This window comes from Dasypus novemcinctus, chromosome 8, assembly GCF_030445035.2.
Source record: "Dasypus novemcinctus isolate mDasNov1 chromosome 8, mDasNov1.1.hap2, whole genome shotgun sequence".
Taxonomy (NCBI): domain Eukaryota; kingdom Metazoa; phylum Chordata; class Mammalia; order Cingulata; family Dasypodidae; genus Dasypus; species Dasypus novemcinctus.
The window spans coordinates 20,768,121-20,792,671 of record NC_080680.1 but is presented as its reverse complement, the minus strand read 5'-3'; the positions used below and the strand labels follow the sequence as shown (position 1 = coordinate 20,792,671).

At 45.7% G+C, this 24,551-nt stretch overlaps 1 protein-coding gene and 1 long non-coding RNA gene across 2 annotated transcripts; one reads left to right on the top strand and one right to left on the bottom strand.

Annotated features, from left to right (window-relative positions):
* The first annotated feature begins 1,598 nt into the window (after positions 1-1,598).
* Positions 1,599-7,066, top strand: CTSL (cathepsin L). The gene is made up of 8 exons (XM_004470929.5): positions 1,599-1,708; positions 2,780-2,915; positions 3,211-3,333; positions 3,417-3,560; positions 3,749-3,973; positions 4,426-4,588; positions 5,408-5,525; positions 6,686-7,066. Exons 2-8 carry the CDS (start codon positions 2,790-2,792, stop codon positions 6,783-6,785), a joined length of 999 nt encoding a protein of 332 aa, XP_004470986.1. The 5' UTR covers positions 1,599-1,708; positions 2,780-2,789; the 3' UTR covers positions 6,786-7,066.
* Positions 7,067-20,774: 13,708 nt separating this feature from the next.
* LOC139439484 (uncharacterized) lies at positions 20,775-22,679 on the bottom strand. The gene is made up of 2 exons (XR_011649355.1): positions 21,422-22,679; positions 20,775-21,011 (listed from the first exon to the last, which is right to left on the bottom strand). It is a non-coding gene; the product is annotated as an uncharacterized lncRNA (long non-coding RNA).
* Positions 22,680-24,551: the final 1,872 nt, after the last annotated feature.

The following is a 24,551-nucleotide window of genomic DNA, read 5'->3' as shown; positions in this document are numbered from 1 at the left end:
AGCATTTATGTACATCAGGAGTGTGCACTCACTGTTTAGTATGTTTTATTTACAGTAAACTGATCTCCAAAGATTTCCTTTTGAAAACACCCCTCCCTCTTTAATTTTTACATTCCTTACTGTTTTACTAAATATTAAGTATTCTTTGACAATTTTGGTGCTCATGAGTTTCAGGGAACAAAAAGAACACGAATCTGTCATTACATCAGAAAATTTGTTTAAAACGCACAGATAATTTTTTTTTCATTTAGTTGTCAAACAATGATAGGATGGCCATTTTAATATATGTCTTGGGAGATCTGCTTATTTGGAAATAGCCGATTGCTCACTTGGAAAAATAAACCAGTGAACAATATCTTTCTATTGTACTTCACCGAATTAGATTGTCTTATCACCCCTGTTTTAGCTAAAGAATTGTATTCTGTTTGCAGAATAAATAACATATACACTAATTCATAAGGTTTTCCACGTTTTTCGAGGGAATATTATGGGAACTGCAGTTTGGGAGTGAAATGAAACTAACTTTCAAGTACCTCCCGACCCCTAAAAAAACCCTTACAAATCAACATATATTATGATGATTTTGTTCTAAAGGGTAATTTCAACAATTAACATGTTTCTTACGTAATAAAAAGAAAAGTTTTAGAAAGTTTCCTGGACTAAATTTCTTAAATCCTTAAATATATATATATTTCCCCCATCCAAAATATTTTCCCACCCTCTGTAACTTAAATCCTGACATTAAATGCCATTAAAGTAACTTTCTTAAATTAAATCTCGAGAGGCACTGTGGACACGGAAAAAGATGCAATAAACCATAAGACATTGAGGAAGTAAAAGCAATTTTTACTATTCTCACCTTCTTTGTGAAACCAATATTTTCTGTAAATAATTAATTTCTAGTATTTTTTGTTTGGTTTCTTTTTCTTTTTTTTAAGAAAGGCTGAAGATAGTAAAGAACGCATTACAAAACATGGTCTCTGCAGAACCACCCAGTGCCGTCCCCTCTGCCTCCCAGCAATTGAACCTTGGCAATGGGATCACGTGCTTTGGAGACTGGCTTTCCCCGCCAGATTTTTCTACAGCCCGTCAACACTCCACCCCTAAACTAGGAGATACTGTGCCTGCGGCTCTGCATTCTTCCACCCGTTTCACCTGTTTGGACTGTCCAAGTGACAGCTAGCGTTTATGGTTCTGACCCCCCAGGAGTTTTTTATCAAATATTTTAGGACGAAAGACACACAGCATGAGGTGGAAATTTCACTTTGGGTTCGCGTGGAAGTTTCTTGGACTAAACCGTACAACGAGCGCATAAATGCTAAGCCATTGCTTCCGCTAGGCAAGTGCTCGGGAGGGGCGCTCGACCCCCGCTCTGTGGGCCCCCGCCGACGCCCCCGCCCCCCGCCTCGCCGTCGCCCTCCCGACCCTCCGCCGCCAGCCCCGCCCCGGGCCCGCCTCCCCTCAGGCCACACCCAGGCAACCTCGCCCCGCCCCCGGGCACGAGGTGAGCCTGAGCAGCGTCACGCGCCCATGGGCCGAGGCAGCCAATCGCGGTGCGAGAAGGCGGGGACGGGGCGGGGCCGAGCGGGTAGCATTCCCGGGGCCTTAAAGGCCGAGCCGGCGGCTCCGGGGCGCAGCCTGCGGACCTTAGAGACCCTGGGATCCGTCTGTGGTGCGCGTGCGCGGGCGTCAGGCTCGGCCGCCGCAAGTGAGCGCCGCCGGCGGGGCCGGGCGGGACGGGGTCGGAGGAGGGGGCCTGTCCCCCAGGGACCTCGGCGCGGCGGCGCTCGCAGCCCCGGGGATCGAGAGCATCTGCCCGAGCTGCCGAGCCGGGGCTGGGCGCTGCCGCCAAGTCCCCCAGCCTCGCGGGCGGGGCCGGCTCGGCCTCGGGGCGGCGGCGCGCTCTGGGTCCCGCAGCCGGGCGGTCCCGGGCCGGGCGGGGCGCTGGACGGCCTCGCGCCGGGCCGCGGTGCCAGCTGCTGCCCGCGCCGCCGAGGCCGCGCGCCTGGGGAGGAGCGGCCCGGGGCGGGTCCCCGCCGCGCGGCCCCGGGACTGCTGTTCGCGGTGTGCAGAGGGCCGGGGGGCTGTGCCGGCGCAGCCCCTTGTGTGGATGTGGTGGGAGCGGCGCTCCTTTCCCATTTCTTTGTGAAGTACCTCAGGAACGTTTAAATTCAAGGAGGGGGAGGCTCGAGAATGGCCTCACGTCCCGCCAGGTCATAGACGGGGAAATCGGTATGGGGCCCCTCAGAGCTGGGCGCTTTGCCCCCATCGGGAGCAGATGTCCGGCTTACTGGGTTCTTGTCCATCCCCCTGGTGACTGGTGGTAAATAACCCGGACCATCGGTTCCTCGATGTGGCCCTGAGATGCTGAGCCCTGAGGTATTGCGAGACCCTTAACAAAATAAGTTGACGGCGCTGTTACTGTTTCAGTTGCCATGGCACCTGTCTGCTTTTCATTTCCATGGCTGAATCAGGAACCTTTGATGCTTGATAAGGCCCTGTGTTGTTTTTCTCCACCCAGGACTTAGCTTTCTTTCACAGTCTACGGGTAAATACTTGGGAAGATAATTTAAATGTTTTCACTCCACCACGGTGGCTGTAACTTTTCAGGAGAGATTAAGAATGACTTTTTAAAAAGGACTGGTCTTGCGGGGCAGGTGTGGCTCAGTGGTTGAGTGCCTGCTTCACAGGTACAAGGTGTCCCAGGTTCAATCCCTGGTACCTCCTAAAAAATAGAAGGATTGGTCTAACCAGATACTCGTTTCTTTTCCCTTACCAGGATTTGAAACATGAATCCTTCGCTCTTTCTGACTGCCCTTAGCTTGGGAATAGCCTCAGCTGCTCCAACATTGGATTCACGTTTAGATGCACAATGGCAGCAGTGGAAAGCAACGCACCAGAGGCTATATGGCATGGTTGGTAATATCTGAAACTGTTTAGAGGGACCCCAGGGGGTTTGGCTCCTGCTCACTGGGAGCTGAGAGCCAGACAGGAGCTTCTAGAAGCCGGCTTCTATCAGAGCAGTGACTTAATGGTACCCATGACTGAGCACAGTGTGGGGGTACACAGCCTCAGCCCTCTTGTGTCTGAGCTTGGAGAGCAGCTCCCAGAAGTAAAAAGCTATCTTGGGCCAATGTTACTCTTCCATCCCCACTAAGCCACATGAGTTTTATGTGGAAATAAATACGATTAGTTCTGTGTTTGCTCTAGAATGAAGAAGGTTGGCGGAGAGCGGTATGGGAGAAGAATATGAAAAGGATTGAACGGCACAACCTGGCGTACAACCTAGGGCAACAGAGCTTCACGATGGGAATGAACGCCTTCGGTGACATGGTGAGCGTGGCACGGCTTGCTGAGCTCTCTGCGCTTCCCCTCCTCAGTGCTTTTTAAATATTTTGCTTACTTTTCTTTTAAAGACCAATGAAGAATTCAGGCAGGTGATGAATGGCTATCAAAAGCAGCTCAACAGGAAGGGGAAAGTATTCTTTGACTTCCCCTCTGAAGTGCCCAAGTCTGTGGATTGGAGGGAGAAAGGCTACGTGACTCCTGTGAAGAATCAGGTTTGGCCTTTAAATTCAGACCACCTGTACCAAATAGTAAAGTTAGAAAGGAATCCACCTTTTGTTAGACTGTGGAGCCACATGCATTTAACTTTTTTTTTTTTTTTTGAGAGAGAGAGAATTCAGGACTATGGGTTGTGGTCAGAGTCTCTCTGCCTTGTAAACTGACACGCTTTTTTATTTTCCAGGGTGAGTGTGGCTCCTGTTGGGCTTTCAGCGCGGTCGGGGCCCTTGAGGGACAGATGTTCCGGAAGACGGGCAAGCTTATCTCCCTCAGTGAGCAGAACCTGGTGGACTGCTCTCAGGCCGAGGGCAACCACGGCTGCAACGGGGGCCTCATGGACAATGCTTTCCAGTATGTCCAGGACAACAGGGGCCTTGACTCCGAGGACTCCTATCCCTACGTCGGAAGGGTATAAACGGCTTATTCTCATTCCAGCTCTGCTTTTGGAAAGTTGGGGCACTTTTCAGGAGCAACAGAACCCCTCACGTTTTAGATGGGGCTAGCTTTTCAGACCTGTCCTTAGAAATTAGTGGCCTAAGCCCGGTTCTCTGATCCGACAGTGACATCTAACACGTCTACACTTCTCCCTAGCGAGAACAGAAGCAACACTGGGGGGCTGGGAGGGGCTTGGCATACCACCGCTGCCACCACAAAGAAAACCTTTCTCCTTGTGGAGAGACCTAGAGAATCTCGTGGAGGAGACCTCAGCCAGTTTTTCACTTTCGCTTCTTGGGCGGCTTTGTAATGAAACAGACTTGGAAGTCAGACACTGACCCGCTCCGTCTCGTGTGGCCCCAGAATGCACGTTCGCGGCGCGGTGGAGAGTAGTAATCAAGGCTCTGTCCCGCTTCCCTCTGAAAGGACATGCGCTGCCGCTACAAGCCCGAGTACGCCGCCGCCAACGACACGGGCTTCGTGGACATCCCTAAGCGAGAGAGAGCGCTCATGAAGGCGGTGGCGACCATTGGCCCCGTCTCTGTCGCCATCGATGCCGGCCATGAGTCCTTCCAGTTCTATAAGTCAGGTAGGGGGTGGTTTGTTGCTAGAACTTAAGGCAGGAAAGTGGGAAAGCCTCCAGTACCTCGTAGCACGATTGACCCTTTGGTCTGTAGAATTCAGTGTAGCATACTGGGTGTGTGTTTACCATAGGTGAGTTTATTCTGTACATGCAGTGCTCGTACCTGTACGTTTTTAGGTACCAAGGGCCAGGGATTGAACCTGGAACTGCGTATGTGGGAAGCAGGTGCTCCACCACTGATCCAGATCATCTTCCCTGAGTGTTTTTTTGCCAGTTGTTCTCTTTTTTTTCGGGAGGTACCAGAAATCGCACCTGGGGCCTCCAACGTGGGAGGTGGGTGCCCAACTGCTTGAGCCCCATCCGCTCCCATAATACTGTGCATTTGACATTCCGTTAAGGACATTCCCAGGAGAAGCACTTCATGAATATTTGCTGATGGCTGCATACTTCTTGAGGGATAGTTTAATTTACATAACTTTTCTCCAGTTGATTTTTACTTCTATAATTGAAAAGTACCCCTAGGTTTAGGTATTTTTGCATTCTGTGTCTTTTCCTTAGAGAGACATCCTGGGGGAGGAAAGGGGGTAAAATTACCAGATTTTAATGAGCTGTCTTTCAGGCCCCTTGGTGAGATGTTTACAAAAGGGATTATGCTAATTGTGCTTCTGCTAATAAATCCCCATAGCTTCTTTTAAAATAGATCCTAAAAGTAAGTCTTGGCTGGAATTTGGTTTCTTTGAATTTTGAGCTGCTTACCTTGCTGTGGCTAAGGGTGAGTTAGTGTCACATGTCACTTCTCAGGGCAGTGTTGACTTTTGCTCTTAGGTGTTTATTATGAACCAGACTGCAGCAGCGAAGATCTGGATCACGGGGTTCTGGTGGTTGGCTATGGCTTTGAAGGAACAGACTCTGATAACAACAAATATTGGCTCATCAAGAACAGGTATACGGTGTCCAGTGACTTACACTTGTATGTGAATTGCAAAAGGGAAGCCTTGCTTGGAATCTCTATTTGGATCCAGGTCCACAAACCCATAAGGACAAGGCTGAAACCCCAGAAGTCTCTCACTTAGGGTGAATTTTATTCAAAAATTGTTAAGTACTCATTTACAAATAATGATATTAACCCATGTTAACATTTCCCAAACTACTGTACTGAGAAGAGTGGCAGCATTTTATATGTTTGCAAACTTCTTTAACCGTCTGACTCTACCACATTTTGAGAAGTGTCAGTCAGTAGAGGACGACCTATGAACGGAGGGATGTGCATATTTTCAGAGGTAGCAAAATTGCTCTCTGGAAAGAATGTACACAGACTCCCTGCAAGCAACATGCAGGTGATTCCCTAAATGGAGAAATATTAAGACTGCCCTGAGCTCACTGGGGCTATTAATATGGCATTCTAAATTCTGAAATGCCCAGCCCCAAGGGTTTCCATTTTCTACCTCTCAATCTTACAGTTCTGGAAAAGGTCATGGGTGTTTGGGGTCAGGGTTTTGTGCAGATTTGGGACTCAATGATTTCTGTTAACATCTGCCTCTGTCTTTTTTTTTTTTTTTTTTTTGAGGTACCAGGGGCTGTGGAGTGAACCGGGCCACACCACTGAGCCACAGCTCAGTGGCTCTTGTTCGTTTTTGTTTTTGTCTTTATTTTTTTAATCTTGTTTGTTTTTGCTTATTTGTTTTTGGCCCTGGGAACTGAACCCAGGACCTCCCATGGGGGAGACGGGCACCCAACCCCTTGAGCCATATCCACTCCCTGCCTCTGATTCTTTCTTTGTTTTTTTGTCTGGTTGCATCATAGTTGCTTCGCCACACGGGGGCCTGCACCTTCCACACCGTGTAGTTCTGAGCGCCTTTTTTTCTTCCTTTTTTTTTTTTTTTTTTTACCAGGAGGGCCCAGGAATCGAACCTGGGTCCTCCGTATGGTAATTTGCTTGAGCCACAGCTCCTTCCCTGGCTCTTTATGTTAAGTCTAAAAGGTTGTCCTGGACAGCCCAGGAGGCTTATGACCTCTGGTGCACCATTTAATTATTGGCTTCTCTTGGTAAAGCTAAAACGTGTTTTTGATTCTTTGCATTAAGCGGAAAATCTGTTCTTTCAGCTGGGGTGAAAAGTGGGGCATGGAAGGCTACATCAAGATGGCCAGAGACCGGGAAAACCACTGTGGGATCGCCACGGCAGCCAGCTACCCCACCGTGTGACCCGAGGAGGCCTGGAGGCCGTTACCGGAGGCGTTTTATTTTAAAACTGACCCAGCCCTTTTGGTGTGGGGTAAAAACACTTGAATCATTGAGGATCCAAGATTTGAATTCTGTGACACTTCGATGGTACAGTGTTACCACTATTTAATTACTGCTGTAAGGAACTTTGTAATATTATAACTCATTGCTTGATACTAAAACTTGAATTTTCCTTTTGTTTTAAAGAAGGGTGTGTATATATAGTTTTACCTTTTTAAATAAAACCGAATACTTCATGAGTAGATGTGGGTCTTTTTTTTTTTTTCTTTAGGAATAACAGGGATCGAATCTGGGACTTTTTACATGGGAAGCAGGTGCTTGACCACCAAACTGAAGTACACCTGCTCCCTGTTTCTTTCCTTTTTTAATGCATTCGCTGTTTGTGTAGTCAGGAAATGTAATTGGGCTATAAAAATAGAACTAAACGTGCCAGTGGTGTCGGGAAAAATACCGGGTGGCGTCTGGATCTTATAAGTGCATTCTTGAGAGATGTTGTTCATTTGACCCAGGATGGGCATAAACGCAGTCAGGCTGTTTATCTGATGGAGCTGGTTTCTGGAGCTTCTCCCAAGTTGCTGGTGAAAACCTGTTGGTTACTTTGCAGTTTGAGGACCAGACACCAGTGGGTTGCCCAGGGTTGTTTTGTCTTTGGGTGGACAAGGGATGAAGGAAAAGCTCTAATAGTGAGGCCAGGCTTCAAAAAATAGTTCCCTGTCCTGGGATGGTGGAAGAGATGAGCTTGAGTAGAAGTCAGGCCAAATTTAGAACTAGCTATCTAGTTCCCTGAATTAAAACCACTCCACAATTCTGCTGGCTGAAGAAGCACATAGTTCTAGCAGCTGTATATGTATTTTTAGAGTCTATTTTCCATCTAGGGCAACTCCATGACATGCTGCACCCTCTGTGGCCTTCCCTCATAGGCACTTTGGTTTTGAACTTGAACCTGTTGCATGTGGAATGAAAACTTGGGATTTATAAAAGTACTAGTACTAGCAAGTGTAGCAGGAAGGCTTGAGAAATTTCCAAGCCAAATACTGTCCCTAACTTGGGTCCTAGATTTGATAAAGCTAGAAGGTACATAGCACCCACTATGTGCCAGTCATCACAACTGCAGAAAAGATGTCCCTGTCCTCAAGAAGGAGCTGGGTGCTGTTGGGGAGATGGGGATGGTCAGGGCAGACTTCCTGGAGGAAGGGAAATTGGGCACGAGCCCAGAAGAGCCAGTCAATAAGGAAGGATGAAGGAGCATCTTAAGCAGAGACTAAATCCTTTTGCGTTTGGTGACACTGGAGGTGATGGATGAGGGTGGAGATGAGGCTGAGGCAAGAGATGGGTTTTGGGCATTGAGGAGTAGTGAAAAGACTGTCCTGGTTACCTACTGCTGTCCAAAACTACCTCCAAACGTGGTAGCCTGAAAAAGCATTCGCTTTCACATTTCTTGACACATCTCCCAGTAGGTGTCGCTTGGAGGAGTGTCGGCATGCGGTTAGCAATGGCTGGGCTGCAGTCGGCGTGATGAGACTGGCCCTCCACCGGGGTTCCCAAGGCCGGTCACAGACGCCAGCGTCAGTTAGCAGTTGAGCTTGGGCTGTTGACCAGAGCCCCAGCACGTGGTCAGCCTGGCTGGGGCTTCTAGCACGAAGGCCAAGGGGAGGGAACATCCAAGAGAAAGTATGCCCAAAGGCCCACCAGCAACTGGGCCCGCTGCTTTTGACCCAGGCTTAGCTCTAAGTGAAGCCTGCTGCATTCTCCTGGTTGCGCAAGTCAGCAGGGGCAGCCCAGATTCAAGGCGAGGGGAATTATACTGGCCAAGACTAAGGAAACTTCTGGGTACTGAACTGAAAAGTTAACAGAGACCCCACAGAGGTCTCAGACGGTCACTGAGATATTTGAAGTTTAGTAATTTATTTAAATTTAGGAAGGATTTCCAACAGCAACAGCTGAAAGCATTTTTGATTAGTAATCGAAGAAAATGGGGCATTGGTGTGGAGAAAGTGGCCATGGTGGCTGGTGGGGGTAGGGAGTGGGAGGAAGAGATGAGATGTGGGGGCGTTTTCGGGACTTGGAGTTGTCCTGGGTAGTGCTGCGGGGACAGTTACCGGACATTGTATGTCCTCCCATGGCCCACTGGGTGGACTGTGGGAGAGTGTGGGCTATGATGTGGACCATTGGCCATGAGGTGCAGCGGTGCTCAGAGATGTATGCACCAAAGGCAATGAATGCCTCATGATGACGGAGGAGGTTGTTGTTATGGGGGGAGGAGTAGGGTGAGGGGGGTGGGGCGTATACGGGGACCTCATATTTTTTGAATGTAATATTAAAAAAAAAATAAAGATAAAAAAAAGGCAGCCAAGAGATGCGAAATAGAGCTGAAAACAAATTTTGATTACAACAATCGAGTCTGAAGTAAAAACTTGCTGTTAGTTTTTCTTATACTCGAGACATCGTCATAGTTTCTTAGCCTAGTTAAATTGCAAAGGAAGTAAGGAAAGATGAGACAGAAATGATTCAGAAAATTATAAGGGAGGAATTTGCTCATGTGGGTGTGTAACTCTAATTCTTGGGCATTTTGTTGAGGGAGGGATAGGACTCTAATTAGGAAACTGTTCATAGCACACATTTCAGTCACCATCGCCAAGGTGAATTTACAAATCGTAAGCAAGTACAGCCATGTCTGTTAATGCCAATGTTTCATGTTTGAAGAAAAAGTTAATGGCAAGGCCACATTTGTGTTTTGCCTATAGAGTTTGAAAACGGTTGTTTCCTAACCACTATTTCTGTTTGTTTGGTTTTTTTTTTTTTAGCATTTGAAATATTTTAGGAAAAGTAATATTTAGTTTGATCTCAATTTTTCTTCCTTAGTGATACTGGTGATGATATATATAGGCATATATATATATATTTAAAGATTTGATTTGTTTATTCCCTGCCCCCCTCATCACTTGCACTCACTGTCTGCTCTCTGTGTTTGTTGTGTGCTTTCTGTGTCTGCCCATTTTTTTAGGAGGCAACAGGAACTGAACCTGGGACCTCCCATGTAGAAGGGAGGCACCCAATCACGTGAGCCACCTTCACTCCCTGCTTGTTTCTCTCATTGTGTTTCCTCATTACATCTCCTCTTGGTCACATCAGCTCGCTGTCTTGCTTGTCTTGAAGAGGCACCAGGAACCAAACCTAGGATCTCCCATTTGGTAGGCGGGTGCCCAACTGCATGAGCCACATCCACTTCCCTGCTGATGATATTCAGTGTAATCCTTGTCAGATGAAAAGTCTAAACAGCAAAGAAAAACATCTTGAATTTTAAAAAGAGCAAATGTTAGTCGTGTTATGAGTTTAGGTAGTTTATATAGATCCCAAGTTGCTTCACTTTTAAACACTGAATTCCACAAATGTTCAAGATCATCTCTGTTTTCAAAGAAGTTTATAATTAAACTATTATCAACAGCTGCACCATGTCCTCTCTCATTCGGTACTGTTTAAATTTCACAGTTCTTACAGTGTTGTTTTTTTCATATTTATTCACTCAAGTATTTATTAGGAACATTTTATGTGGCAGGATTGGGGCTGGGCTCTGGGACATAAGAATGAAGCAAGTGGGCAGTCCCTCCCTTGAGCTCCCAGAGGGGAGACAGCGGGTCAAATCACGTTGCGTACTTGGACTTGAGGCAAGGGCTCTGAGGACGGAGCAGAGAGGACAATCAGCACAATCAGGGACTTGACCTCTGGAGTTCAGGAAAGCATCCCGAAGGAAGTGACGTGAGTCACATTTCAATATTTCACCCATCATAGCTTGGAGGGCCAGAAGGGAGCAGTTTCTCTTTGTGCTGTATTTCCACCCCCTTTTTTTTTAAAAAAGTAGTGAACATGCATTACTTTCTTGTTACAAATTTCAGAAGTATATGTTTCAAGAAAAAAAAAAATGAACTGGTAATGGAGAAGGGGAGTTGGGAGAAAGAGATGGGCTTATTCTGGTGATTTATCATCCTGAGAGTCACCCTGACCCTGCCGAGCCAGTCACCTTTGTGTAGCACAGGTGTCAGGTTTCCACAGCCGCTCGGCTCCCCAGAGGAAAGTGGGGGGGGCTGTTGGCTCAAACTCACTGGCTGCTGCGAAGAGGGGCAGGAGAGGAGCCAAAGAGGAGACGGACGGGAATGCACCAAGCGGCGACGTTCTCCTAAGAGGGCTTCAGTGGGAGGAAAACTGGCTTCTGGCAAATTCTAAAGGCTGCTTTCCCTTCACTGCCTTCCCACCCGTGTCGCAGCCGCAGGACAGTATAATGAGTTAACAGAAGGGTCCTTTCCCCAGCTCTCTGCACCCTTTCCCCTCCCGCACATTCAGGGACAGCGATAGACGCCTTACGGGCCGTCGGCATAGGCGTGCCAAGAGCAGATCCTTGGCCTTGAGTTCTAAATGCTGCTTGTAAAAACCGTTGCAGACCTGTTCTTCCATGAACTGTAACAAATGTACCGCCGTAATGCAAGGTGTTAGTAATGGTGGAGGGGCTAATATGGGAACTCTATTTCATGCATGATTCTTCAGTAAATCTACAACTTCTCTAATTAAAAAAAAAAGGCATGGGGGAAAATTCTTAGAGCATGAAGAATTTAAAAAAAAAAAATGACCTGGATAAAAGCAGGCTAAACCACGGTATCTAAATACCATTAGCTACTGTCAATTTACATTTGGGTTCTAGTGGTAAATAATGTTGTGTCCTTTATTGGATCTCTCTCAAGATTTTTATCAGCAATTTGAATGAATACAGGGGAGGGCCACAGAAAGCTTAAAGGAACTTTAATACACTCAGGCGAGTGCCCACACACACACCCATCCCACCCCACTGTGCCAACAGGAAACACGCATGCAATCTGAACAGAAACTACGATTGCTACATAAATACAACTTTAAAGCACCGGGCATTTTATCACCACTAACCTCTTTTATAAGGAAATTACCATCAAAGCTGCAGATGACGGAATTGGCAGGGATGGTCTATTAAGGAAGACTCTTGTTTGCAAGTGATGGGAACCAATTTTAAACAGGCTTATGCAAGAAAGGGGAACTTGCTACAGATGCAGCTTGATCGGCTCTCCATTTCTCTCCATCTCCAGGACCTGCTTTCTTCCTGTTGGATACACTCCCGTCAGGCTCTCTCTGCTCTTCTCCTCTTTGGAGGAAAGTGGTTTTCTCAGGTGCACAGCGCTGGTGGGTCAACTCCGCCTAAACCATGTGGATTGAGATTTGCAGAGTGGTGGTTTCCCACAGGAAAACCAGTATGTTTTTATCAGATAGACACGAACAATCTACATGCACGATAGGGAGGGTACACTCTAAATAAAGCTATATAAGGATTTCTAGTGCTTGGAAAAAAATTAGTAAAACTAATACAATGAAATGTATTGTACATAAATGTAAAGCACATGATGAAGGAGAAATCCTTTAATAGTACACTTGAAAACAAAAAACCTTGCATTTTTCTTGCCAGTAATTTCAATATGATTAATGGCATGATTTGGGCAGTCCAAAGGTTTGTAATAATGGGAGGAAAGGGATGGGTAAAAGAGGAAATGTCATGCCTTCTTCATGGCATCATGTCTGGAACATTGTGATCAGGCCCACAAGCCATATTTTAAGAAGGGCACTGGTGGGCATCCAGAGAAGAAGAGCCAGAGTCTAACTAGGAGTGGTATGTTTTTTGGTGAAGTGAGTGCTTATTCCTGCAGGGTGGGGGTGAAATTGTAGGAGGTAGATTGCATTTACCCTATGCAGCACTTGATTCTTCTAGCCACAAAGAAGTAAGAATTGGCCATAGATATTATAGAGAAAATTCCTTGCTTTACATAAAGTGAATCGGATGACCACCAATTTGTCCTAAAAATCCTAAAATTCTGCGATGCTAAAGGTACCCTAAGTTCTAAAACAAGAATTAAAAAACACTTACAAAGCCTGAGCAGGGAATACAACTGAATAAAAAGGATTTGGTACACAATAGGGCATGTTGGGGGCTGTGGTAAATTGGACTGTATATGTCCCATCTAAAAAGGGTAGCCAATGTTCAGCTTGAGTATACTGTTGACCTGTGAGAATTCAAGTCTAATCTGTTGCTAGATCTTTTATTTTTTCAACAAAAGCCAGAAGCTTGTGTTTTCATATGAAAGTTCCTGAGTTTAAAAAAGCACTATATTAGATATTTTAAAGAATACTCTGAGGACCAAACATCTGAGTATGATAGCAGGGTGCAAACCATTCTCCAAAAGATGGCTAGATTGGAAAATAGTGGTTCATCGACTGCAATAAATGTAACACATTAATGGAAAATGTTATTAATAGGGAAAACTGTATTTGTGGGAAGGTACTTAGGAACTCTGTACTTTCTGTGCAATTTTTCTGTAAACTTACAACTGCTCTAAAAAATAAAGTCTATTAAAAAAAAAAGAGAGATGGTTACATCTTTCCAAGAAACCCTTCTGGATTTCATGACACCGCTGAAGAGATGCTTCTCTAGAAGTCTTCAGGGAAGAAAAAAGGCAGAAAATACGAACCAGAAAGACTCATTTCAACCTCGAGCAGTTTTCCAGGAATGGTGCTGGCTGCAAGAACAAGCCGTCCTGCACTTACTTCAAGATTTAAAAAAACAAAAGCCAGCACAGAAGGGACCTGCCAGGAGTTTACCCACACAGAGATTATTTTTTTCTCTTTTGGCCAAATTCCTCATACTGGTCTAGCAGTAAACCTACACGTGACGGTTACTGAAGCTACATAAAGAAAAAAAGACCGTGGCTAAACTTGAGTACTAAAACCAATAGCAATTTATGTATTTTCAATTATTGTCACTAATATACTGTCATGGTTAATATAGTGTGATGGGTAATTTCATGTGTTAACTTGGTGAGGTTATGGTGTCCAGCTGTTTGGTCAAGCAAGTGCTAGCCTAATGGTTACTATGAAGGTACTTCATAGATGGATTTGCATCGATGGCTGGTTGCATCTACAATCAACAAAGGAGACTGCCCTCAGCAACGAGGGGAGTCTCTGCTTGCAATTAGTTAGAGGTCTTAAAATCCAGAACCGAGGATTTCAGAAGTCAGAAAGAATTTCTGCCTCTTCAGCCAGCCAGTTTCTCCTGGGGAATTCAATTTCACCTTCACAGGAGTTTCCAACTTACAGTCTGTCCTACGGAATTGGGACTTGCAAATCCCCACAGTCATGTAAGCCAGTTCCTGTAATAAGTTGATTGTCCATTCTGTCTCTCTGGAAAACCCTGGCTAATATTAGATATATAGGATTGGTTAAACTTTGGCTTCTTAAAATTAGCAATCAGATGAGATCCTTTTTTGCCTGCACTCACCAATAACATCTGTTGAATAATTTAGAGATACTTTAGGGGTGTATGTCTCTTCCTCAACTACTGTACCCCTCTATCTCTTTGGGCATTCTTTTTAGGACAGTCCTTTGGTGCTGTGTCCAAATCTTTCACAAATTTTAGGCTCCTTGAGGACAAGTATTCTGGAACTAGTGCTTATTTTTAAAAAGCAGGGAACTAATGTGACTGAGCACATCGGGCTAGGTCCAGGTGGGTGCTTCACACGTGTTTAACTGTGTTTTGTTGGCAGGATAACCTCATGACGCGCACACTGTGAGGGTTAGGCTACTGCGCCAGCTAACTGTAACTGTGCCAGGTAACTGTGCCCAGGTTTTTGGTCAAGGAAGCACTGGGCAAACTGTAATACAAGGGCATTTATGGACTTTAGTCACCATTGACTTTACTGCAGTGGTAAATCAGAGGTAGCTGATTACAGTTACATCAATCAGGGAGATTGCCATCAGCAGTGAGTGATGCTTAACCCAATCAGCTGAATGCCTTAAAAAGGGAAGCGAGTCCAGCATTGAGGGAGAATTTTCCAGCTCGTCTTTGGACAGCCAATGTCTCCCAGAACTCGTCAAGAACCTTCACTGGACTGAAACTGGAGCCCCTGGTTGCAGCCTGCCTGCAGAATCTCAACTTGTGCATCCCCACGGTCACGAGAGTCTGATAAAATCTGTTACTATCAACAGATAACTCTTGTTGATTCTATTTCCCTAGAGAACACTGACTAATACACATACTTTTTTTTCAAGGCTTATTTTATTTATTTATTTCTCCCCTCCCTTTCCTTCCCCCTTCCTTCCCCCCCCCCCCCCCCAATTGTTTGCACTTGCTGTGTCTGTTGTCTGCTCATCTTCTTTTTAGGGGCACTGGAACTGAATCCAGGACCTCCCATGTGGGAGGGAAGCATATAATCCCTTGAGCCACCTCCGCTCCCTGCTTTGTTGTGGCTCTCATTGTGTTTTCCTCCTTGTGTCTGTTTGTTGCATCATCTTATTGTGCCAGCTCACTGTGCCAGCTTGTCTTCTTTAGGAGGCACCAGGAACTGAGCCCGGGGCCTCCCATGTGGTAGGTAGGAACTCAGTTGCTTGAGCCACATCCACTTCCCAATACTGTTCTTTTTTTTTAAGGTTCAAAGAGTCTAAGTTAAATGTCAGAGTTGGGATTTTAGCCAAAGTATAACCTATCATATATCACCAGAGCTGCTTGGTTCATGGGTAGCTGAGTTTTCCTGGGGGATAAAATAGGAGAGACAGTGAAGCAAGAATGACTGAATTTAGAGTTGACAATAACTGAATAAAACGTAGTGGATAGGAAACCTGGAGAGATCCTTAGACACAAGTCTTGCCTCTCCTAGTTCTATGGAAATTATCATCGTACCAATTTCTCGGCAGTGTAAGAGCGTGGAGATGGAGGTCTTCCTTATGGCTGAAGCTTGAAATGACCAGGTGCAGAGCTGAGAGGGGACGACGGGGCTGTGGGAGGCCTCCCACCACCTTTTTCTTTTTTTTTAAATTCTGGAAAGGGCATAGGTCCAGCTAGAATGTCAGCGTCTATAATTGCCATCTGTTTAGAAAATTGTTTCCTCCTGCTGGTCTTTGTTGTCATTTTTAAGAAGGCTAGGCATAAAAAGGGTTAACACAATTGTCAAAGGTTATCAGTATTTCATCTCCATCACAGCACAAACCTCAAAAATAAATATATTTTTGAGAATGATTAAGAAGGTGCAAGATCTGGGTTCAAACCTGGTTCCATCTTTTTAGCCTTGTGCCTTGACTCACGCTGAGCCTAAGAGAGTTAATGTGCCTATTCAACAGGGCAATGCGCCTCAAGAGCTTGGCACAGAGCCCGGCACAGACGTATTCCAGAGGTATTTGCTAATTTTATCTTTGTGGTTGTTGCTAATTTTGCTTTTGTCCCAGAGACTCGGGTAAATCCATGTTTAATTCTTGAAAAAGAAAATGCAAATAAACGAAAATATCGTTTGCATCAAGGTCATCTCCTTTGTGTCAGTGCTTGGGGCTTCTAGCTCAGCAAAACTTATCTGCATAATCAGAAATAATTGTCTACACCTCACATTTGGACTACACCCTCCCCCCCTTTTTTTATCACAGCTACAATCACAAAAGTTTTGTTTTACATGTGCACCTCTGGCTCTCTCTCAGGGCTGGACTGTGTGAGCCTGGTAAATTACAAAGTCTTTATGTTGGAGAATTTTCTAGAAAATTAATAAAGCAACTTTTCCTTCCTCAAGTCCCTGATCCATTCAGATTTCTCTGAAATTTCTTTTCAATGATTTTTTCAGAATATTCCCCAGTCCCAATTGTGTAGTACACAATTGGCTATTACATATTCTATGTCTACACACATTCTATTTGTCTGCTCAGGGCATTCTGTTAACAAGGCCTTTCAGAGGGTAAGGAAAACCCAGACCAAGTTCAGAGGATCTTTGACATGTAAGAAAGAGCAAAAAGAGTGTTGGAGATTTGGACCCGAAGGGTATCGGGAATGAAAGAAAGTGAAAGAAAGAAAAAGAATGAGAGAGCTGGGATCAGGGGGTCTGCAAGTAATGACTCCTCAGACAACTTTACTGTTTACAAGGGGCTCTCTATATACCCACAGCCTACGTGCCAATAAGCATAAACACATAGCCTACATGTCATCAAGCAGCAACATGTATTAACTATCAGCACTAAATTAAGGAATTTAAAAAAATCTTATCTCAAGGTTCAGAGTCTAAGTGTCCTATTCACTACAAAAGGTATGTGCTCATCTTTTCCTTCAGCCTTTAACAGCGTCATCCCATTCACCGGGAACTCTTAATTACCGCATTCCTTAGGCTGCAAGCGTAGCCATGGAGACAGCACGTCTCTCCTTGAGAGGTCACTGTGCCTCAGTTTCCAACAAAAGAGAAAAGAAAAAAAAATCGTGCTTGCTAAAACACTGATCTACTTTAAAAAGTCATATTAACAAAATAACACTTTTTATTTGCCTGGACACACAGCATAGCTATGCTCTTCACAAGATAGTTAAGGAGTTTACTATTTTTAATTAATTAATTTCCCCTCCCCCTTCTTGTTTGTGCTCACTGTCTGCTCTCTGTGTCTGCTTGTCTTCCTTAGGAGGCACTGGGAACTGAACCCGGGGCCGCCCACGTGGGAGGCAGGCACCCAACTGCTTCAGTCACATCCGCTCCCGAATTTATTTTTTAAATACAAAGTCATGGTGCATGGTGATGTGTATCTGGCAACAGGACATAAGTGTAAAGTTGTATCATGTACTGTTTTCTCCCAGTCAGGTCTACCTGTTTTGAGGGACCACATAGATCCTCTCTTGGAAACGGGGCCACAACTGACCCAGCTTGAGTCCCTCCCCCACAGACAAAGCTCGGCCCAGCAGGAAACGCCTGTTGGCTGGTTGGCCAATAAGTAGCATTACACTTATGCTAATCCTATAAACCAGAAGACACGGTTCAGAAATGAAGAGAGAAAGAGCTATAAGAACAGGTAGGAGCTTCAGAACTCAGAAACCAGAAAGCCAGCGATCCTCTTCTTATCCCGGGATGCTGCCGACGGAAATCAGCACAAGAGCTTGGAAAACTTCAGATGGGGAAAAGAAGCAGGGAAAGAGGCCCTTTTCCTCCAGGCCTCTGGACTTTCCTGATGGGGCGGCCCGAGGAGAAACGTGTGGAGGTACCTCTCTGTTCCCATGGGCAACGGTGAGGGAGGGGAGGGGTCAGTCCCAGCACGCCCCCCACCCGCACCGAGTCATGCCCAAGTTAACCAAGAAAACTCTTTATTCTCCCCCACCCCTCAAAATGGTCAGCGGGGCTACCGTTCTCCACCCCAAAGAGTAGGTTTCCTGGGTTTTGTTTTCTTAGCCCCTTGCGGTGACTCGGCTTTGTTGAATCCTTTTTGCATGTTGCTCTGTCTCCATCTTTTTTCCCCCATACGTTATTTTTCAGCATAGTCTTAAACTGCTGAAGGTTTAGGGTCCCTGGCCACCACCCAGCTCTTTTTTTTTTCCAAATAAGCTCTATTTTTTTTAAAGATTTATTTGTTTATTTATTTCTCTCCCCTCCCCCCCCCGTTGTCTGTTCTCTGTGTCTATTTGTTGCGTCTTCTTCTTTGTCTGCTTCGGTTGTTGTCAGTGGCATGGGAATCTGTGTTTCTTTTTGTTGCATCATCTTGTTGTATCAGCTCTCCGTGTGTGCAGCGCCATTCCTGGGCAGGCTGCGCTTTCTTTCGCGCTGGGTGGTTCTCCCTACGGGGTGCACTCCTTGCGCGTGGGGCTCCCCTATGCGGGGGACACCCCTGTGTGGCAGGGCACTCCTTGCGCGCATCAGCACTGTGCACGGGCCCACCCAGCTCCTGACTGATAGCACAAGGTATAGAGAGAAAGAAAATAACATTTTTTATTTGCCTGGACACACAACATGGCTGTGCTATTCGCAAGATAATTAAGGGATTTATTTACTTGTTAATTTATTTATCCCTGCCTGCCCATTGTTTGCGCTCACTGTCTGCTTTCTGTGTCTGGGTCCTCTCCTCTTTCCTTAAGAGGCACTGGGAATTGAACCCAGGACTTCCCATGTGGCTTCCACTAAATGCTCTATTTATCCCTCAGTCACCCCTGTGCGCCATGTAGCACGAAACCAAAGAAAAGGGGCCCTATGCTCCGGACAGACACCCATTTGACAATGCAGCGGCTTCTGGCCTCAGGTGATTAAATTCCAAACACATTCCACATGCAGTGACAGGCAACACCTGTGGCATCGTACCTGCATGCTGCTTTTTTTTTTTTTTTTTTTCCATTTATCCCAGAGACTCCAAAGTATTAGCTTTGGTTTCTTGACGTTTCACATGGGCTGGACTCGAGGCTGACTCAGCAGAGTTCGAGCAGCCGGAATGTGCAGAGAAGCAAATGTTTACACCACGGGACAAGCACTCAGAGTCTGAAAGCCTGAAGAAGCTTCACTTCCAAGCATCGCCTCACCGGGCCTGCCTGAGGGGCAGACCTGCGGTTTCCAACAGCAACCGAGCGTCCCTGGAGCCCAAAGGAGCAGCAGCTTGGCTTGGCGGTTCTGGAAGGGCCCTTGCTGTCAGTAAAAGGAAGAAGTTTCTAGATGGAAAATGATGAAGGAAGTTCTGTGGAGGGGAGGGCAGGGGCTCACTTGTTTGTTAGGAAGTCGCTGGGTTCATGGGTACATTTGAGAACCCTGTTTCCTGGTGTGGGTTGCATGGGGGCCCCCAAAAAAGATACGTCCACAAGCCAACCTCCAGAACCTGTGAACGTGACCTTCTTTGGAAGAAGGTCTCTGCAGATTAAGCTAAGGATCTCAAAATGCAGGCTCTAAATCCAGTGTCACGTGTACTCAGAAGGGACAGAAGAGGAGATGAGGATGCAAGGAGACGTGGGTAAGACCGTCTGAAGTCAGGGGGTGCGGCCACAAGCCAAGGCCTGCGAGAGCCACCAGAACTGGGCGAGGAAGGAGGGCCTCTGCCCTCAGGCTGCCCACACCCTGGTTTCACACTTCTGGCCTCCAGAACTGTGAGAGAGCACATTTCTGTTGCTTTAAGCCACCCGGCTTGTGGTACCTTGCTACCACAGGAAATGAAGATGCCCGATGGTGCAGCTTTATGCTCTCTTTAACAACACCCACGGCACAGTGGGATCCCATGGTAAAGACCAGCCAGAACAAAGTCAATCCGACACAGTAGTAAGTAATCTTCAGCTAAAAATTGTTCACAGGCGTTTGTTGTGTGCTTGCTCCTTTGAGACCTAGTTTTGTTTTGACAAACTATATAACATAGTTCCTAAAGGTTCTGCTAAGCTCAGCAAAATGTTACAGTACAGTCAAGAAAAAACCAGACTGCTATGGGGGAAAGAAGCCCCACATGGGTTAACAGCGGTGTCAGCAGCAGCAGTGGACTTAGGGGTTTGCCAAACAGAAAAAAAGCATGACAAGACTTTGTTATCTTTTTCCTTCCTTGCCTGACTCCTTTCGTATAAATAAATCTCTGCCCGTATTTCACAGCAGTAATAAATGAATCACATAGAAAGATATTCTCATACATTAGAAGGGACAGATGTGGGAAGTGGATGTGACTCGAGTGATTGAGCTCCTGCCTACCACATGGGAAGTCATGGTTGAATTCCCAGTGCCTCCTGGAAAAGACAGTGAGGTGGTACAACGAGCAGGTGCAGCAAGCTGACACAACAAGATGATGCAACAAGAGACTCAAGAGGAAAAACATAATAAGAGACACAACAAAGCAGGGAATAGAGGTGGCTCAAATGATTAGGCACCTCCCTCCCACATCAGGGTCCTAGGTTCAGTTCCCAGTGCCTCCTAAAGAAACAAGGAAGACGAATGGACTCAGCAAGTGCAAACGACAAGGAGGTACAGAAAAAAAATGGACAGATGCACCCCAAAGACATTTTTTTTCAAATGGTGATAATTAACATTCTTTGGTCTCTGACTCTGCTTTCATCTAATAACATCACATTTCCTCTTTTTTTTTTTTTTCCTCCATGAGGGAGAGAAAGAACAATAGAATGATATGGAAGAAAAGTAGGAGACAGTGCAAATTATACTTTAATATTATTTATGCCGCTAAAAAAAAGTAGTTCTGAAAAGGGGCAGCATTCAACACAATGGGAAATATTGCTGGTCTCTGACATGGAAATCCTGGTCTGGATAACAAGCCCTCCATTCTGAGGACGGTTGAACTGTGTATTCTACGAAATGATGGGAGTTGATGTGGCTTGGTGGTTGAGTGCTGGCTTCCCACATATGAGGTCTTGGGTTCAATCCCCGGTACCTAAAAAAAAAAAAGATCTGTTGTAGTCCTAACCCCAGTCCCTCAGGATGGACCCTTAATTGGAACTAGGGTCATAGCAGGTGTAATAGTTAAATCGCGATGAGGTCATATTCAGGTAGGGCGGGTCCCCACGCAGCCACGACTGGTGGCTTTTAAGAAGGGGAAAGGAGACAGACAAAAGATGGCAGGATACGACAGGGACAGACCGAAGTGCTGCGCTGCCTGGAAGCCAAGGATTGGGGCAAACCAGCAGAAACTGGAAGAGTCCAGAAAGGCTCCTCCTCTGCAGATCTCGGAGGGACCAGGAGAAAAAATAAATGTCTGTGGCCGTAAGCCACCAAGCACAGGGTGCTCTACTACAGCAGCTCTTAGAAACCGGGAGGCACAGCCCCCGGGTGTTGTCACCTGACCTTTGCTTTCTGCAGTGTCCTTGGGCAACTTCTGTTTTCCTTTTGCAGCTCCAGTGCAGGGAGATGAGTTCATGAGAAACTGTGATTCGCGCTGTGCCATCCTCAACGTTCTCCATAAGACTCTGGGAACCTTTTGTCACTTGACTCTCAGGCTATCCTGGGTTTCTGTTTAACTTACAAGAAGAAGAGAGCTTAAGGAGAGATTAGCGACATTTCCAAACCAAAAGCCCTCTGGTGCCTAAGAAGCACCTTTGTTAAGGTTTTCTTATCTAAGGAGACCTGGTCAGCTGGAGTTAACCATTCACCAGGTGAGAGCCTGTGTTTCATCTCCCCCCTGCACACTGCCTCTCTGTAAAATGTCGGTGAGGGCCATTCCTAAAAGGTGACAGTGAGATTGTGGATGAGAAAGGGCTTTGGGCCCCCAAAACACCCTTTTGAGAAGGGTGCTTACAAATTTGAATATAGTATTTTTTTTTTAATATTTATTTTATTTCTCTTCCTTTCCCCCCATTGTTTGCTCTCTGTGTCCATTCGCTGTGTGTTCTTCTGTGTTTGCTTGTATAATCAGGCAGCACTGGGAAACTGCGTCCCTTTCTTGTTGCATCATCTTGCTGCGTCAGCTCTCCATGTGTGCGGCACCACTCCTGGGTGGGCTGCGCTTTTCTCACATGGGGTGGCTTTCCTTGCGGGGCACACTCCTTGTGTGTGGGGTTCCCCTGCACGGGGGGCACCCCTGCGTGGCAGGGCACTCCTTGCACACGGCAGTACTGGACATGGGCCAGCTCCACACGGGTCAGGAGGCACTGGGTATAGAACCCTGGACCCTCCATACGGTAAGTGGATGCTCTATCAGTTGAGCCATGTCTGCTTCCCTAGTATTTTTTTTTCTTTTATATGATCCTAGTATTTTTACATGTTTTAAAACATATAAAAAAGCCTGCAATGATTTCCCCAGTGTTTGTCTGGCTTCTTCCCCTCCCTCTGAACATGGATTTTTTCCATGGCATTTTTATCACCACTGGGCATACTATGATTTATTCGCTTGCTTTCTTTATGTTCTGTCTCCACACATCAGCATTTATTTGTTTGTTTGTTTGTTTACTTATTTTAAGGAAGTACCAGGGATTGAACCCAGAACCTTGTACATGGGAAGCAGGTGCTCAACCACTGAGCTACACTGGCTCCTTCACACATTAGCATGTAATCTTGTTGGAGAACAAGGAATTTCCTTTCATTCAAGCCTGTATCCTCAGCACCAAGGACAGTACCTGGCAAAGCAAGGCATACAATAAAATCTGCTGAGTGACAACCCTTCCCCTCCCCCAGAGAAAGGAAAAACCACTATTATCAACTTGGAAATAATGGTCTAGTCCTTTTTCTTTTTCTGTGTCTTTACACAAAAACACCTGTCGTTTTGTTTTGTTTTGCACTTCTTTTATTTTATAAAAGCGGCATCCTATCGTAATGAAACAATTGTCTTTTCAGACTTGGCTTCATTTTCCCAGCAGTCCTGAAACCATTGATATGTAGCCTCGACGAATGGAATGGCAGATCTGGGTTTTTCCTAACTTTCTGTTCTGAGATGTGACGTGCAGGGACCCAGCCTCTCAGGTTTAAGAACGCACAGGAATCGTGATCGGAGCTTTCCTTGGGCATCTGCCATATGCATCGAAGTAACATATCTATGCTTAAAGGAGCTACAGTCTTTAAACTACGTAATACTAATTCACCAAAATCAGGGTAATCATAAGATTTTTTGAAGTGAAGGCTTCAGTTTGAATCTTAGGTCTATGTTTCAGATGAAGTGTCTAATAAAGCACACTAATTAATAGCCCATTGGTTTGAGCTAGGATTTTTCCTAGGAAAAGCAAATCTTTGTGCCTTTTGGGGAGGATAAAAAAATTTCAATAATGAATTAAAATTTTTCCGCTTCCACTATAAGCCACTGTAGGCTGAGGAGCAATGTTGAGTGCTGACTTATTCCCCAAGTTGAAATGGCTTTGGGTTGGGTTAACCACAATTCCCAAAGTTAACACGGGACAGGACTGCCTTGTTTCCTTCTGTCCCTTCTGTCAGTTGTCCCCTCCAGACTTCCATGTTTCCTCCTTAAAATAATGAATTACTCTCATAGGTTTTCTAATGTTGAATCACTCTTGGATTTCTGGGTTAAGCCCGATTTTGTTCCAATGTGTCTTTATTTTACAATTTCCTTAAGGATTTTGGCTTCCAGGTTCATATATATTAAAACTGGCAGGAGGGAAGCGGCCGTGGCTCCATCAGTTGGGCTCCCGTCTACCATACGGGAGGCCCTGGGTTCAGGTCCCGGGGCCTCCTTGTGAAGGCAGGCTCGCCCGCATGCCGAGGAGAGCTGACGGCCTGCGCCTGCGGAGAGCTGCTGGCCCAAAGCACCACGGAGTGCCGCCCGGCCCACAAGCGCTGCGGAGAGCCGACTCAGCAAGGTGACACAACCAAAAGGGAGACAGGTAAAAAAACACAGAAGAGCATGCAGCGAATGGACACAGAGAGCAGACAATAAGCAAGCCGCAAAGGGGGGGGATATAAATAAAAAATAAAAATACGGACACATAGAAGAACACACGGTGAATGGACACAGAGAACAGGCAAGCAAGCGAGCCGCAAAGGGGGGAGGGAATTTTTTAAAAAACTGGTGGAATTTCAGATGTATATGCCATTCCCCACCCCAAATTTGAACAAGTGAAGAGTTATCTTAGCTGGTTTGGTTAGGTCTTAAGATTGACTAAATACTTTTCAAAAAAATGAAAAGGCCAGGTTATGGTACAGATGAAAATCTCTCCAAAAATGGAAATCTAGGGTTAAGATGTTGAGAAAATGGGCATTCATTTAATATATGACTTCCATTTAGTGTCTGACTTTTCAAACAGGCGACCCACATTTCCCATTCAAATAGTCATCAGTCATCCAAGGTGTGCCTCTCCAAAAAAGACTTGATTAGAAAATTTAGAATTTAATAGCCATGAGTTTTCTGACTCAAAGCTTACCCCCAAAAAAGGCAGAAAAACTCTCCCAAGAAATTAAGTCAGCCATTAAAAAGTATATAGATATAGAGAGATTAGATGATAGATGACAGATGTAATAAGGAAGGAATTTA

Excerpts from the sequence above, each read along its gene's own strand:
- CTSL (XM_004470929.5), top strand. The coding sequence starts at position 2,790 with ATGAATCCTTCGCTCTTTCTGACTGCCCTTAGCTTGGGAATAGCCTCA. Across the intron at positions 3,561-3,748 it reads TGACTCCTGTGAAGAATCAG|GGTGAGTGTGGCTCCTGTTG; the intron begins GTTTGGCCTTTA and ends TTTATTTTCCAG. Across the intron at positions 4,589-5,407 it reads CTTCCAGTTCTATAAGTCAG|GTGTTTATTATGAACCAGAC; the intron begins GTAGGGGGTGGT and ends TTTTGCTCTTAG.